This window comes from Octopus bimaculoides, chromosome 3 (genome assembly GCF_046866305.1).
Source record: "Octopus bimaculoides isolate indiv1 chromosome 3, ASM4686630v1, whole genome shotgun sequence".
NCBI classification, from domain to species: Eukaryota; Metazoa; Mollusca; class Cephalopoda; order Octopoda; family Octopodidae; genus Octopus; species Octopus bimaculoides.
Genome location: NC_142930.1, coordinates 88,636,167 through 88,651,832, shown reverse-complemented (window position 1 = coordinate 88,651,832; position 15,666 = coordinate 88,636,167). Strand labels below are relative to the sequence as shown.

Here is a 15,666-nt window from a genome sequence, read left to right as displayed (position 1 = left end):
GAACAATGAGATAATAACTTAATTGATGCTTACTTAATAATCGGCATCATCTCAGCAACAGAAACATACAATATATTTTGTATGTAGGCATTGTGTTAAGAAATTTGATTTCTGCTCTTGTGGTCTCGGGTTCAGTTCAACTGCACAGCACCTTGAAAACAGAAGCTGAAAGAATCTTATCACATGTGTATGTGTGTGTGCACGCCAGTGTCTAAACATCATTTGATGTTTATAAATGAACATTATCATTATCATACCAAGCTTGTTCATTTCAAGTCTTCCATGAAAAACATGTCTAGCTATGAGAAATTATTACCTTGCCTAGAAACAGGTGAATCTTAGCAACAGAAAGAGTATCCAGCCATAGAAAATCTGCCTCAACAAATTCTGTCTGACTCATGTGAGCACAGAAATGATGATGATGAGAAGGAGGAAGAGAAGTTTGAAGATGATGGTGATGGCAGTGGTAAACATACAATACAGCCAATCATTTCAAATATTTTTGCTTTTTATTTAGAAAAAAAAGATTATTTTATATCTATTTTTTAAACAATAGGGCACAATGATTAACTTTACTGTTTACTCTCTGAGTTCAAAAAAGAAAAAAAAAAAAGAAAGGTATCAGTGAAATGGTAAAATTGTAAGAAAATCAGATCAGTTGCCTTGCAGTGTTTGTTCTGGCTCTTTGATTTCGGAATTGAAATTACTCTATCTTACTTAGTAAATAGATTTAATCCATCAACCTGTTTAACACCACCACATGGCACTTTTAGTGCCTTTAGTAGAATCTACTTTGTTGCAAGTATTCTGGAAGGTCTCTGGTTTGAGTTTATCTTATTCCCACTCTCCCATTCCTCTTGGAGGCCCTATGAAAGAGCATCATCACTGCTGTCCTTCCTGGTTAAAAAATATTTTTAAAAATTTTAAATACAGTGTAAGTAATAAATATGTTTATAATAACAAATCCTGTTTCTTCAACTTTTCTTCTTTTTTAACTATTATCAGCCACTCCTATCTTCTTCCATTTTTTTAATTTCATTTTTATATTCTCAAAAATTTACTAATATTTTAACACTATATTGATATCAATTGACATTGAACAAATACATTTAAACAATGTATATTGATGTCAGTTGACATCTATGTATAGTGATGTCAATTAATAAAAAGTTAACCAACAAGAATTCTTTTTGCTCAATATTTAAGGTATGGTCACAGCTTGATGGCATTTCGCTTGTCAAGAATTTGTAGCAATCAAGATCCTGAAAAGTCGCTGGAACTTGGTCATCACATCCTGAAAGCCAACATATATAAAAACCTGTGTCGCCAGTCACAGTTTTCATCGCGAGTTTTTCTTGCCTATTGGATGTGCCTTTGCTCTGACAACCTCAATGCTGCTTTAGTCACTCAACGGAATCTTTTCTCCCCAAATGTTAAGGTAACTAACATATTATTTTAACATAAAAATGATTTTTGAAAAATAATGTCAATATAATTTTATTATTACATTTACTAAGGCTGGCAGAATCGTTAGCATGCCTGGCAAAATACTCACTGGTATTTTGTACACATTTACGTTCTGGGTTCAAATTCATCCAAGGATAACTTTGCTTTCTCCTTTTGGGATAAATAAGATAAGTATCAGTTGAACACTGAGGTAGATATAATTGGCTTACCATGGCCTTGTGCAAAAATTTGGACCCATTATTACATTTACTTCTTTATACTTATAGATAGAATATAAAGAAATTAAACATGCAGATGAAAGCATGCATCTAGTTCTCATTGTTTTAGAAAGAAAAGACTTTAACATTGTCATAATAAATATTTTTAAACAAGCCACAAGTGTGATTATTTTATAATTTTGTTGGTTTTTTTAATAAATATTTAGACAGATTTAGATGACTAGTTGTGTAGCCATACAAAAGAGAGACAAGATAAAGCATATTGGTGGTTGGTGCTTTTAATGTTATGCCTTCCAAATACTTGGTATATTAGTCACTGAGAAGAAACTGCTTAAACTGTCAGTTTATGGACTATTAAACAAACTCAAACAATGCCCTTCATAAGTTCAGTAAATAAGTGTGAATGGTGAGCAGGGTGATTATCCCAAGGTGGGATAACGGGTCTTTACAGACCCTTCCAGACTGATTTCAGTTTAAACTTCCATAATTTGATATCTAAAGAAAATATGGTCATGGATGAGATAAAAAGGGAACCTCTACATGGTTGCTTGATCTGATAGAATTAGCATGCAGATCTTTGTCTTACAACTCCCTACAATCTTATAAAAGAAACATTTTACTGGAGTAAAATAAAACATGATAGACTTGTTGATCTATTTGATCCAAGCTGATCTGGGATGAAACAACAATGTCATCAAGTAAAGGAATTTTAGGAAATTTCTATATAGAGAGGATGAAGTGTTTAGTAAAGAATGCGAAGAGTGAGACAAAATATTTGTGAATACTTGAGTCACTATACAACAGATAGAAGGGAGATATGATAAATTGGTGTTTGGTGAGTTTACTGGTATGTCTTTAAGAAACTTACAGCTAGAATTGTTAGAATGCAGGTGAATTTTATAATTGTGGGTCGCATTTGGTAATGATTACCAAAATCAAATTTTAAACCATTATAGTTAAAATGTTTTAGTAAGAGAATATTTTATATATGTTTTTACCTGTCTGTTTCTTTTTATATATTGAGAAAAGAAAACTTTGGTTCATTTTCTTTTTTTATCCTTTATTTAGGTTAGCCGCTTACTTATATTAGCCGGAGCTAATCCCAATGCCAAGAGTAACTTTCTCAATCAAGCCCCAATTTTGTGTGTGAGTGCACGAGAAGGCTTCCTTGAAATGGTGTCATCATTGTTAGAATTTTCAGCCTATGTGGATGCTGTATGTGAAGATGGGATGACTGCCTTATGTCATGCAGCTGCTAATGGACATCTGGATGTTATTAAATTATTGTGTTCGAAAAAAGCAAATGTAAGTAATTATCTTCATATTTCAACAGACATCATTCAAAACAACAAAATATCTTTGCAATGATCTCAAATTCTATTTCAGCTTCTGACAGTGTGATAAAAAGAAATATATATATATATAAATTATAACTTGTTCTTTCATTTTATCTAACATATGACAGATGGAATAAGATTAATCTCTTGAATCATTTTTGTATTTACTGAATTTGATACCAATTTATCTGTACTCAATGTCTCTTCAAAAATTTTTCTTTACTAGAGTTTACTGCAACCAGTTAAAATATTTATAATCTTTTCAAAACAACCTGTGCTTCCTTATATGAGACTGATCCAAACTAACAGCATTCCCTAGCATTTTCCCTGGTACAGAGTATTAGTGAAGTCTTTATGATGCATCTTGAATTTTCTAAATAAAGAAACAAAAATATAAATGAAAATATATTTAGAAACAGTGTAAAAATATATACATACAGAAGACAAAATAAACTGAATACTTCTTGGTAAAATATTCTCAATATTGACCCCTTTTCTTGCTAATACTTTTGATACTAATCTACTTGAGACTACCCTCTTGTCTTTTTTTTTATATATATAAACCTGCATGTTTAAACTGTTCATATTTAAATTAGATCCTTTTGTTATGGTTTTATATAAGAATATTTTGTTTAGTTATATTTCAAATACCAAATTAATATAAAACTATTGTAAAATTAATCATCTTACTAAAGGCATACAAATTCTTAAGTATTTTCAAAATTAATTGAAACACAAAAGCATTGTATTTCATTAGGTGTGTGGTCATATTAAGATTAAAACAGTGGCACCAAAGCTTACTTTACTGAAAGTTCCTGCAACTTGAGAACTGGTTTTGGCTTGACGAGAATGTAATATTTCTCATAAAATTGATATTTTCTTTTGTATATCAATTGTTATATTTTGATTAATTTTTCTTTTCAGTTAAGTCATACAGATAAATGTGGACAATGTCCAGCCGTCCATGCAGCCATGCATGGACACCTTGAGTCATTAGCTTTCCTCTTACAATGTGATTGGTCAAGCGCATCAAGTCAACAACAAAAGATTGAAGCCATGCAACAGGCATTTGTTGCTGCTGCTGCAATGGGGCACAAACATGTAAGTGTTCTTTTATATTTCAATCCATAAATTCAAAACAGAAAAAAATAAACAACCAATTACCAATAATTGATTGGGAATTTAGTTTGAAATATGTATCTATACAGTAACATGGTAGATTGTTTTTTGAATTATAATGTTCCTGCTGTTTCTCTTTAGCCCTAGGAGAAGCCTAATAAGGCTAATGTGTAATAGGAAGTATTTTAGCTGTGAATATGCTTTTTCATAGACACTGTGTGCTTATGGCTACATCATCCAGCATGTCTTTTTTTCTTCTCTCGAATGGCTGGATTTTAGGAAGGATTTTGCTGAAAAGCTTTTTTCTACAAAGCTGAACAACCATACAGAGGCACTCTTGTTAGCTTTGTTATTATGTTTAATCCATACTTCTCCAACCTCATGAATCAACAACAGCTAATTTTTTATGGCTGTGTGTTACCAGATAAACATATCAACTTTTGAGCCTTGTTTCATCAATGACAGAATTAATATAAGTATATATTAGCCAATATATGAGAAAATACAGAAATGAATATTGTAAAATCGTACATATATTTTAGCATAATAAAATGGCTAAAATACTGCACAAATATGTATATATAGTATATGTTGTATTTATGATGACTTGAGATGGAACATAATATGAAAACTTAGTGAAGAAGGAAAATTGATATAACAACAGATGGCAGCATAAGATGAAGTAGACCAAAGTTGTTTGGACACATTGTGGAAACAGAACTAGAAATATTCTGGGATAAATGAAAAAATATCATGTGAAGCAAGAAGTAGAAAAGATTTGAAGAAAATATAAAACAAGAATATAAATATTACCTAACAGTATTTGCAATAAATTAAGACATCAAACTTTAAAAGAAAAAACATCAAAAAGAGAGGTTAGAATAAAAGTACTTGAATATTTAGAGTGATTTAAATGAATGTTAATGAAATTTTGAAATGAATATTTTTTTTAAAATTAATTTTAAATTTGTTGGATATTAAATATGTTTAAAAAAAGAAATGTGATGGTGTGGAGAAGAAATATATTTCATTAAAAAGATATACCTTTTGTTATATTTGCAGATCTGTGATTATTTAGTAGTACATGCTGTTGGGAGAAGTAATGAAGCTTTCAGCATAGATGCAGTTGATACTTTAATTGGAGAAACAGGTTAGTAAGATAATGTTATATATGTAAATATTGACTTTACTCAATGTATAGATACATGGTAATTATATGGATTGACTCATAACTATAGTCCTTTTTTTTTTCTCTCTCCCATAATAAAGTTAAAAATGGAATATCTCTGAAAGCAGACATAAAACAATTTAAAAACTCTTAAAATACATTTTATCATCACAGCCAACACATCTTTAAAATATTATTCCTTAACTGGAATTAAATCAAATGTGGGATTAAAAGAAAAAAAATCATTCTAGTGCAGTTATTTGATTGTTAACCATTCAAATAACATAAGTAATTGTATTAACTTTTTTTTGACTTACCTTCATCTGTGTATGCAGGCATGGCTGTGCAGTTATGAAGTTCACTGCTTTGCAACCATATGGTCCTGAGTTCAATCCAACTGCACAGAACCTTGTGAACTTAACAAATGCTTTATATCATACCCTTAGGCTTACTATTTTTTATTAAAATTTTAAGTGCAACAATTTTCTAATATTTTCTTTTCTGACAAAATACAAAAATCAGTATGTTATAAAGTTATATTGTCTTACAAGATTTGATTTTAGAAAATTTTCTAAAATGCAAAATTTTCTCTATTTATATAGTACAATGTATTTTCAAGCATTTAATTTATCTTGTTCTGAATATATTATTATAATTTTAAAATATGTGAAGAGAATTTTCTAATTTTTGTTCTTTTTTAAATTCTGTGGTTAGAGTATATTTTAATGTTGATCTGACTTTTAAGAAATGTGTCTTAAATTCATGTTTATAATCACTACAATCTCTTTACATTACAAATATTTTCTGTCTATGATTTAAAGCACTAACTGCAGCTTGTCTTCATGGCCGTGAAGAAGTTGTTCGTTATTTGATCAAGCAGGAAGCCAATGTCCATCTGGCTAATACCAAATCCTATAGTCCTCTGCTTTGTGCTGTGAAAGCAAATAAATGTGAAGTGGCTGAAATTCTATTCCAAGCTGGAGCTTCCATAGAACAACCAGATAAAAATGGTCATACTCCCTTGATGCTGGCTGCTGCTGAAGGACATATTAACATATTAGAAATGCTTCTCTCAGCAGGTAAACTAAAATTTTGTTATAACATAGCTGTATAGTTCCCTTCACAACAATTTGTTTCCAGGTTTGAAAGAAACTCATCTGTCTGTCTGTCTATCTACCTCTCTGTCTGTTTATCTATCTATCTATCCATCCATCCATGTATATATACACACACACACATACATATATATATATATATATGTATATATATATATATATATATATATATATATATATATATATGGGAGAATTTACGAAAAAAACAACAGACGAAGACAGGTGGTGTAAACAACAAATGGATGTATTGGTTTAACGCTCGGGAATAGAGAAATATATATATACGCACACACACATACATACATATATACACACACACACACACACACACACACACATATACACATTCACACACATATATATATATACACACACACACACACATATAAATGAGTGCTGAAAAGTTTCTGGTTTTGGGTAAAAGAAAATACAGGAGGAGGATCAGTTAATTATGATTTTATTCAACATATTCTCCTCTCAGATTGACAAACTTATTGCAGCAGTCTTTTAGTTTTTCCAAGCTCTGTTAAAGAACTTAGAAGGTTAGGCCTTCAACCTGGCCTTTCGCAACACCCTTAAAGAGAGGAACTTTTCAGCACCCACTGTTTCTGTATGCCAAATCCACTCTCAAGATTTTAGTCAGCCTGGAGCTATAGTGGAAAGCATTTTCCCAAGATGTCAACAGTGGGACTGAATCTGGAATCATGTGATTGTGAAGCACACTTCTTACCATACAATTATACTTTTGTTATACCTTCTTGTTTAAATTCTGCTGTATTTAATTCCAAACAATAGGAAGAAATGAATTCAGTGTCTTACATTGTTGCCAATAAAACTGTTTAAAAGTAAATTGTTTTTATTTCTTAAATTTTTATCACAGATGTGTTCCAGATTTATATCTTACTTTATCTTTTCCATCTTTTTCTCTTTTTATTTTTTATGTGAGTACAGAAGCCAGTCAAACTGAAGTTGACAAGGATGAAATGACTGCACTAAGTTTAGCTTGTTTACATGGCCATCTGCAGATTGTACAGATTCTTTTGAGTAGAGGTTCTGATTTACATCATGTTGACAAAAATGGGCAGATACCTTTACATCTGGCATCATTCTATGGAGAGCCTCAAATCGTAAGTTGTCATTCATTGTTACCATAATTCTTTCTACGTTCTGTGTATAATTCTTGATAACATCTGTGCTGCCAAATGAGGTAATGATAACATTTACAAAAGATTCAATGGACTTTAGATTTGATAGGCTGTTTTTGTTTAACCCATGGTCAGTCTAACCAAGTAGAACTTAAGAGGAATAGCAAACTAATCATGACCACCCTGCCTTTTAAGGATATATAAGTACTGTATTTTCAGACTTATATATAGTCTTATATAAGTCATCATAGTATATAGCAGTGGTTCCGAACCTGTGGTCCATGGACCTCTCATGGTTCACAAAGGTAGTACTGGGGTTCTATGAACATGTTAAACTGACAGACTTTTCAACTGCCTGGGGTCTGTGGGAAAGCTCATTTAAATAAAAGGGGTCTTTGGTTGTCAAAAGGTTGGGAAGTGCTGGTATATAGTGTAAATATTCAAACATCACTATCTTATCAAATCTTGCTGCATTTCACAGGGAATTTTTATTCCTCCAAAGTTGTCTTGGTGTATACATTAACCTACCTTTTGCTCTGAAAATTTCAAGTTGTATTTCAGAAAATATGGTATACGTTTTCTATTTTGTACAGCAACATATGATTTTAAGGAAATTTGACTGTTATTTTAACAGGTCCAGCAATGATATAAAGATTCCCATGAAAGCTCATATACCTATTAAGTATTTAATAGGTGATGATGGATGGTAGAATCACTAGAGCGCTGAGCAATATGTCTTTCGATGTTTGATTACATCCTTTTATGTTCTCAGTTCATGTTTTTCATTTTCAGAGGCCAGTAAAATAAACACTAGTCATATACTGGGGTCACTTTAATCAACTAATTTTACAAAATAAACTCAGTTTTGAAAATATTCCAAGTTCAATTTTATGATTTCATTATACACAGGTGCAGGTATGGCTTGTATAGTTAACAAGCTACCTTGGTTTCAAGTTCAGTCCTACTGTGTAACATCTCTGGCAAGTGTCTTCTTCTTTAGCCACAAGCCTTCTGAGTGAATTTGGTCTACAGAAACTGTATGGAGGCCCATCATAAGACAGGCACAATATATACATATGCATATATGTATGTATAAATAGAGAAAAGGATAAAGAGAACAATAGCAAAGTTAGAAATATTTCTAACTTTGCCATTGTTCTCTTTATCCTTGTCTCTATTTATACATACACACGCTAATACACGACTTATCATCCCCAATCCTGTTTATACAACGATTGGGGCATAACTAGCCGGTATACAGCACTTACTCGGTACTACCTGTATTTTGGGCTTGATTAAATCCAATACCCTCCTCAACCTTATGCATATATGTATGGATATACAACTGTGTATGTGTGTGTTTGTGTCTGTGCTTGTTCCCCACCACACTACTTGATAATTGGTATTGATTTGTTCACATCCCCATAACTTAGTATTTTCAGCAAAAGTATGGGAATGATTTGTTTGACTAAAACCCTTTAAGGTGGTGCCCCAACACGGCCACAATCCAGTGACTGAAACAAGTATAAAAGATAAAAAATATCTTTATTCATTACCATTCGGATTAATCTGTCAAATATAATGTATATTTATTCACATTGTTTCAAATTAATCATACATTATCTTGTAGCTTCAAAATTTTGATGGTGTAGGTGTTTATTTTTAGAAAGACATTGTAGTGTAGGTGTGAGAAACCAGATCTGGCTGGTTTAAACATAAAAACTAGAAAGATTAAAACCATTTGCACCACAAGATTGGTGATAACTTAGTGGCAGAAATATGGTGCTAACATCAAGTATTACATGTAACTTTACTCTAGCTTTAAATAATAGAACTACAACAGAGTTGTGAAATCCAAATTTGTGAAACTAGATCAAATCACTATGTATATTATTTGATCATTATCAGTGCTGCTATCTCATTATGTAACAAAGTATCCCATGAAGGTGCTTATATAAATAATAAATTATACTTTAAATGTTAGCTAATCAATACATGTATATTCCAATAAAACACCATTATATTAATAGTGCTGTTGCATTAAAATTATGTTATTGACTAAATTAGCAGTTATTTTCATGAATAATTCTGTTTTATATTATAAGCTAAAAGCTATTCACAGAGACAGGAAATTGGTTATTTTTAAATTTTTTTTAAATACATTGATACAGATTTTAAAGTTACTTGATATGAAAGCAGCCTCGATTCAATGTGTAAATTTTAGTTTGTAAAATTATATGTGCCTTCCTCTCACCTTTATCCCATTCACATCCCACTCAACTCCACTCACCCCCTGTTAACTACCTGTAATTCACAGTGCTCACACATCTCCCTTTGTTCCCATCTCCTTACTCAAATACTCTTGCACACAACTCCCACCGCTTCCTCTCTTTTTAATTTATCTCCATAGAACCACATCCCACCTGGCCCCCACCATTTCTTTTTCTTCTTCCCTCCTTTCCACCATCCTTCTTCTTTTCGTTTTTCTGATGAGGGACTCTAATGTCCAGAATGTTGAAAACCCTTTTCCTATTTCTCTACAAACGTGAAACTTCAAACACCTTTGTGATAACTTGTTCCTCTTGTTGAATTTTTCTTATTTTTGCTTATTCATTATATATATATATATGGCACCTGTACCAGTGGAGCACTATGAGCACCATTCGAGCGTGATCGTTACCAGCGTCGCCTTCCTGGCACTTGTGCCGGTGACACATGAAAAGTCGTTCGAGCGAGATCGTTGCCAGTGCCATTTAACTGTGCAGGTGGCACGTAAAATACACCATTTTGAGCGTGGCTGTTGCCAGTACTGCCTGACTGACCTTCATGCCGGTGGTACGTAAAAGCACCCACTACACTCTCAGAGTGGTTGGCGTTAGGAAGGGCATCCAGCTGTAGAAACTCTGCCAAATCAGATTGGAGCCTGGTGTAGCCATCTGGTTCACCAGTCCTCAGTCAAATCGTCCAACCCATGCTAGCATGGAAAGCGGATGTTAAACGATGATGATGTATTGCCTGGTGTTAATAACTTCTTTCTTTCAGACTTAATTTTTAAATAACCATCATGCACATGTCCAGTCCACTCGGACAAAGACCTCTGCATGATCTCTCCACCAACCACTGTCTGATGTTTTCTTCACACATATTAGGGGGCCAAAACATTTAACAAAGTTTTCATTCCAATTTCTGCATAGTCTTCATCTTCTTTTTTCTGTCTACTCTGTCAATATGTTATTTCATTTATTATCCTTTCTTCTAAGCTCATGTCCGGCAAAAGACCATTTTAGAATTTTTATTTTCCAGGTAATGTGTTAAACCTGTTACCACTCTTATCCTGTTGTTTCTCCACTTATACATTTTGTTATTATTCAGCATTCTCCTTTCCATAGCTCTTCCTGTTTATCATAATTTATTTTCAATGCTCTTGTTGGTAGTCCATTTTATAATCATTTAACTTAAATAACAAAAATATTTATTATTTCAGGTTCAGTATTTAATTGACCAAGGAGCTAATATTGAGCATGTCGATAGCAACAATATGAGGCCACTGGATAGAGCAATTGCTTGCAAAAACATTGATGTTATAATGTGTTTCCTGAAGAAAGGAGCGAAGCTAAGTGAGTTGTATTACCAAAGTTTTAAATTTCTCAAAAACTTAAATGTATCAATGTTTCAGACAAAATTGTTTTAAGAGAGAGAGAGAGAGACAATAAGTAACTGTATTGTAGCTTTTGTGCAAAGTGTAATGAAATGTTTTGTCTGAGAACAAAATTTAGGTGAATAATTTCTTTAGTGTTTAGTTTGTATGCTGAAAACTGTGCCACACTACAGAAAAATAAAAATCCATTGTGTATGTGTGTATTTTTAATATAAATACTAACATAAGAGTGGGCTTTGATGTCCTGAAATGTAACTTAAAAGACTGCCTCATGTGATGTTATTAAGTTAAACCATGGCCAAGACCTAAGTTTATTTATATATAACTTATATCGTTCAACTTATATCCACTGAATATTTTTCAAATTCAGTGTCAAGAACAGCAAATTATAAGATGTATATTGGTGAAGGATATAAACATAAACAAGAAAAATGAAAAGCTATCATTTCATGAGTGAAGTTCCTCGCAATATTTGTTCTACACTGGGTTAGAGATTCACCATCAGAAATGCGTTGAATCAATGATTTGTCAATTGGAAAAGGTGGTGAGCTGGCAGAATTGTTAGCATGCCGGGTGAAATGCTTAGTGGTATTTCGTTTGTCTTTATGTTCTGATTTCAAATTCCAGACTTTGCCTTTTATCCTTTCGGGATCAATAAATTAAGTACCTGTTGAGTACTGGGGTTGATCTAATCAACTGGTCCCCTCCCCACAAAATTTCAGGCCTTGTACCTATAGTAGCAAGTATTTGTCAGTTTGAAAGCTGTAACTAACAATATTATTGTTCACAGTTTACAATATAAAATAAATTAGCTATATTTCAACTTTAAAGCCTTCTTTTTGTGAGTTGAATGTTAAGTACATCCACTATTAGCCTGTGGTTGTGTGGTAAGAAGCTTGCTTCCCAACAACATGGTCTTGGGCTCAGTCCCACTATGTGGTACCTTGGGCAAGTGTCTTCTACTATAGCCTCAGACTGTTCAAAGCTTTGTGAGTGGATTTGGTAGACAAAAACTGAAAGAAGTTTGTCATATATATATCTATGTGTGTGCCTTTGTGTCTTTACCCCCCCCCCCAATTCCCCGCTTGACAACTTGGATTGGTGTGTTTACGTCCCCGTAACTTAGCAGTTCGGCAAAAGAGATTGATAGAATATGTACTAGGCTTACAACGAATAAGTCCTGGGGTGTATTTCTTTGGCTAAACCCACTTAAGGTGGTGCTCCAGCATGGCCCCAACCAAATGGCTGAAACAAGTAAAAAAAATAAAAGAATATATATTATCCTCTTCATATATGTGCTATCTCAGCCATCAAATAAAATGTTATTCTGAAAATATTATTCTATAGTTGGTTGAAATAAAATCAGTTTCATTTTGATCTATTTAAACAAATGTAAATGTAATTTGATTACTTTTAGGCCCAGCAACTTGGACTATGGCTGTTGGAAAACCATCAGTTATGCTAGTATTGCTCAAGAAACTTATGGATGATGGAAATATTCTTTATAAGGTATGTAGAAATATAACTACAAAGTGATAATTATTATTGTTTGCAAAATCGTCTTGGCCGATGACAGTACCGCCTGATTGGCACCTGTGCCAGTGGCACGTAAAAAGCACCGTTCGAGTGTGGTCGATGCCAGTGACGCCTGACTGGCCCCATGCCGGTAGCACGTTAAAAGCACCATTCGAACATGATCATTAGTAGTTCCACCTGACTGGCTCCTGTGCTGATGGCATGTAAAAGACACCATTCGAGCGTGGTTGGTGCCAGTGCTGGCTTACCAGTTCCGTTCAAGTGGCACGTAAAAAGCACCATTAGAGCATGGTCGTTGCCAGTGCTGCCTGACTGGCTCCCATGCCAGTGGCATGTAAAAAGCACCATTCAAGTGTGGTCGATGCCAGTACCGTCTGACTGGCACTCATGCCGTTGGCATGTAAAAAGCACCCACTACATCTCAGAGTGGTTGGCGTTAGGAAGGGCACCCAGCTGTAGAAACTTTGCCAAATCAGATCGGAGCCTCATACAGCCTTCTGGATTGCCAGCCCTCAAACCGTCCAACCCATGCCAGCATGGAAAGCAGACGTTAAACAATGACAACGTTGATGATGATAAAATAAGAGAATTGACTTTCAAATTTTTTAATTTAGAAAACTCAACAACTCTTTTAGCAGCTGTCCAGAAAATGTATCTAAAAACACAATGCAATTCACAGATTCAATACTTCATCCATACTGTTGGAGATTACTATTCTTAATCTGATATGTTGTGTTTTATTGTATGGGGCACATTGCAATATTCTGAGCATAATCTTTGTAGAATTGTTAAGAATCTATCACTGAAATTACCATGTATTTTAAAAATTGATTTAAATGATTTTTAGCTATAATAGCAATAAATCAAATGATATAATGCAAGGATAAAGTAATGTAAATTTATTCATAGTGAAAGATGATGTCAGTGCTAAAAAAATATATATTTTATTTATTTTCTTTCTAGAAAAATCGTGTCAAAGAAGCTGCTCAACGTTTTCAATATGCCTTGAGAAAGTTTCCTAAAGATGGATTTGGTGATGATGCTCGTACTTTCTATGACCTACGCATTAGCTTGTTATTGAATCTGTCCAAATGTAAAAGAAAATTACAGGTGAGTTTATTTTGTCAAACAATGCTATGCCCCACTACAAACTTGTATAGAGTTTATCAATATAATAAGGTTTAGACAGGTTTTCATTCAAAATGCTTTTTTTTTTATAGGCCTCATCTTTGATTAACACCATCTGTATGCATATTCAGTAAATACTTCACATACTGAAAATGGAATCAAACTCTATTCAAAGTAGTTAAAACATACTGGCTATGCAATTTGGTTGTTAAAAAAGGCTTGATGATGTCTGAACAAACTACAAAAATATTTGTTATCATTAGCATAGCACAGAAGTTTCAGTAATACCTACAATTTGCCCTGCTATTGAGGACGTTGAGTGGAATACCTACTCAACTTCATGTCTACAGCAGAATACAAATTTGTAAGTTAAGGATCCAGTACAGTACTCACCCGCTACAGCCCTTACGTGCTGGCTTCCTACGAGGTTTAGATGAGGTCCACAATGAAATACTTTTCCCACATCTGCAATAGTGCTGCTGCTGTACACACTGACATCCTTGATTGCATCTAGAGAAGGACCACTCAACTGTTTGGCATTCTCTCACTAATGGACGCACTCCAGCCTCTGGCCTACAGACAAGATTTCTCTTCTGTCTACTATATTGACCTTTGCTCTTTGGATCTGGCTGGTCTAAAACCTCCATCATTTCTACATTCACATTCAATTTGTCTCTGGACACCTTTGCTGTATCTAACTACCCTTTAACTCTTACATTATGCCCAGTCCTTCATCACTCTGAAATATCCTCCTCATTCATGTCTTTCCCACAGTGTTGACCTGCATCAATTTAAATAGAATGTTAACATCAGTCTCACCAGTCTTGGAGGGCCTGTAAGAGTCATGGGTTCTGCTCCTCCACGAAACTCAACAAAAAATTACATTCACACAAATATATTTACATGTGCCCCTCTCTCTCTCTCTCTAAGCTATAAACTTGTTTACCTTCCTAGATAAACATTAACCAGCCCACCCACCCACCCCGTCTGATAAGTCAATAAAGAGTGGTGATTAGAATTGATGAGATTAGTTTCAAAGCTATAGTTCTGCAATTTCTAAATTAATTTTATGGAAACTGAATAATGAAAATATTTAGTGAATAAATTAAGAGTTACTCCTCTATAAAAGGTGGTCTGTGACATCAAAATCAATGTAAACAAATTTGTAAATGCTTTCTTTTTCCACTTTTGACAGCAAAAAGAAAAGAAAAAACTATAAACTATATACCAGGAACACATTTTATGGTGAAAGTGTTTGTTTCACATATTTATATAGAAAATATAAAGGATGCTACATTAAAATGACCATAATTTATTCTCATGTTCCTCTGTTTCTAGGATTATATTGCTGCAATTGAACTTGCCACTAAGGTTCTTGAAATTCGTCCGAAATCGTTTGAAGGCTATTATGCTCGTGCCCGGGCCCGCAGAGATAACAAGTAAGGGTTTCATAATAACTTCTTTTTTCTTTTGAACAGCTTCACAAAACCTTTTTTAATTTGATTAAATTTCAGTTCATTTGTGAAAAGTGGTATATGCTGCATATATTCATGCATAAATTGTCAGAGGTATAGTGACTATATGCTGGTGGTGAGGTTGCTACAGGCTGTTGGTACATGACTGTCTTGTTAGATGATGAGCAAGTCTTACTCCTGTTTGACTCTTCAGTGGGTAGTAGTTGGAAGAATAGCACTGTCATAATCAGTGTTCTGACATCAGTTCATCTATACTGCTATGTCCTGCTTAGTTTTGCAATATAATATATATCTTTAATC

The 15,666-nt window shown here is 33.5% G+C and overlaps 1 protein-coding gene across 5 annotated transcripts in view; it reads left to right on the top strand.

Annotated features, from left to right (window-relative positions):
• Positions 1 to 15,666, top strand: part of LOC106876010 (protein TANC2) — a 264,847-nt gene that overhangs the window by 241,573 nt on the left and 7,608 nt on the right. For all 5 annotated transcript variants that reach the window (XM_052966230.2, XM_014924376.3, XM_052966228.2 and 2 more), the window contains 10 exons: positions 1,207 to 1,438; positions 2,754 to 2,990; positions 3,947 to 4,123; positions 5,204 to 5,291; positions 6,131 to 6,388; positions 7,376 to 7,551; positions 11,054 to 11,186; positions 12,645 to 12,736; positions 13,727 to 13,873; positions 15,230 to 15,330. In XM_052966230.2, coding sequence (XP_052822190.1) covers positions 1,207 to 1,438; positions 2,754 to 2,990; positions 3,947 to 4,123; positions 5,204 to 5,291; positions 6,131 to 6,388; positions 7,376 to 7,551; positions 11,054 to 11,186; positions 12,645 to 12,736; positions 13,727 to 13,873; positions 15,230 to 15,330 — 1,641 coding nt within the window. The remainder of the gene's footprint in view (positions 1 to 1,206; positions 1,439 to 2,753; positions 2,991 to 3,946; positions 4,124 to 5,203; positions 5,292 to 6,130; positions 6,389 to 7,375; positions 7,552 to 11,053; positions 11,187 to 12,644; positions 12,737 to 13,726; positions 13,874 to 15,229; positions 15,331 to 15,666) is intronic.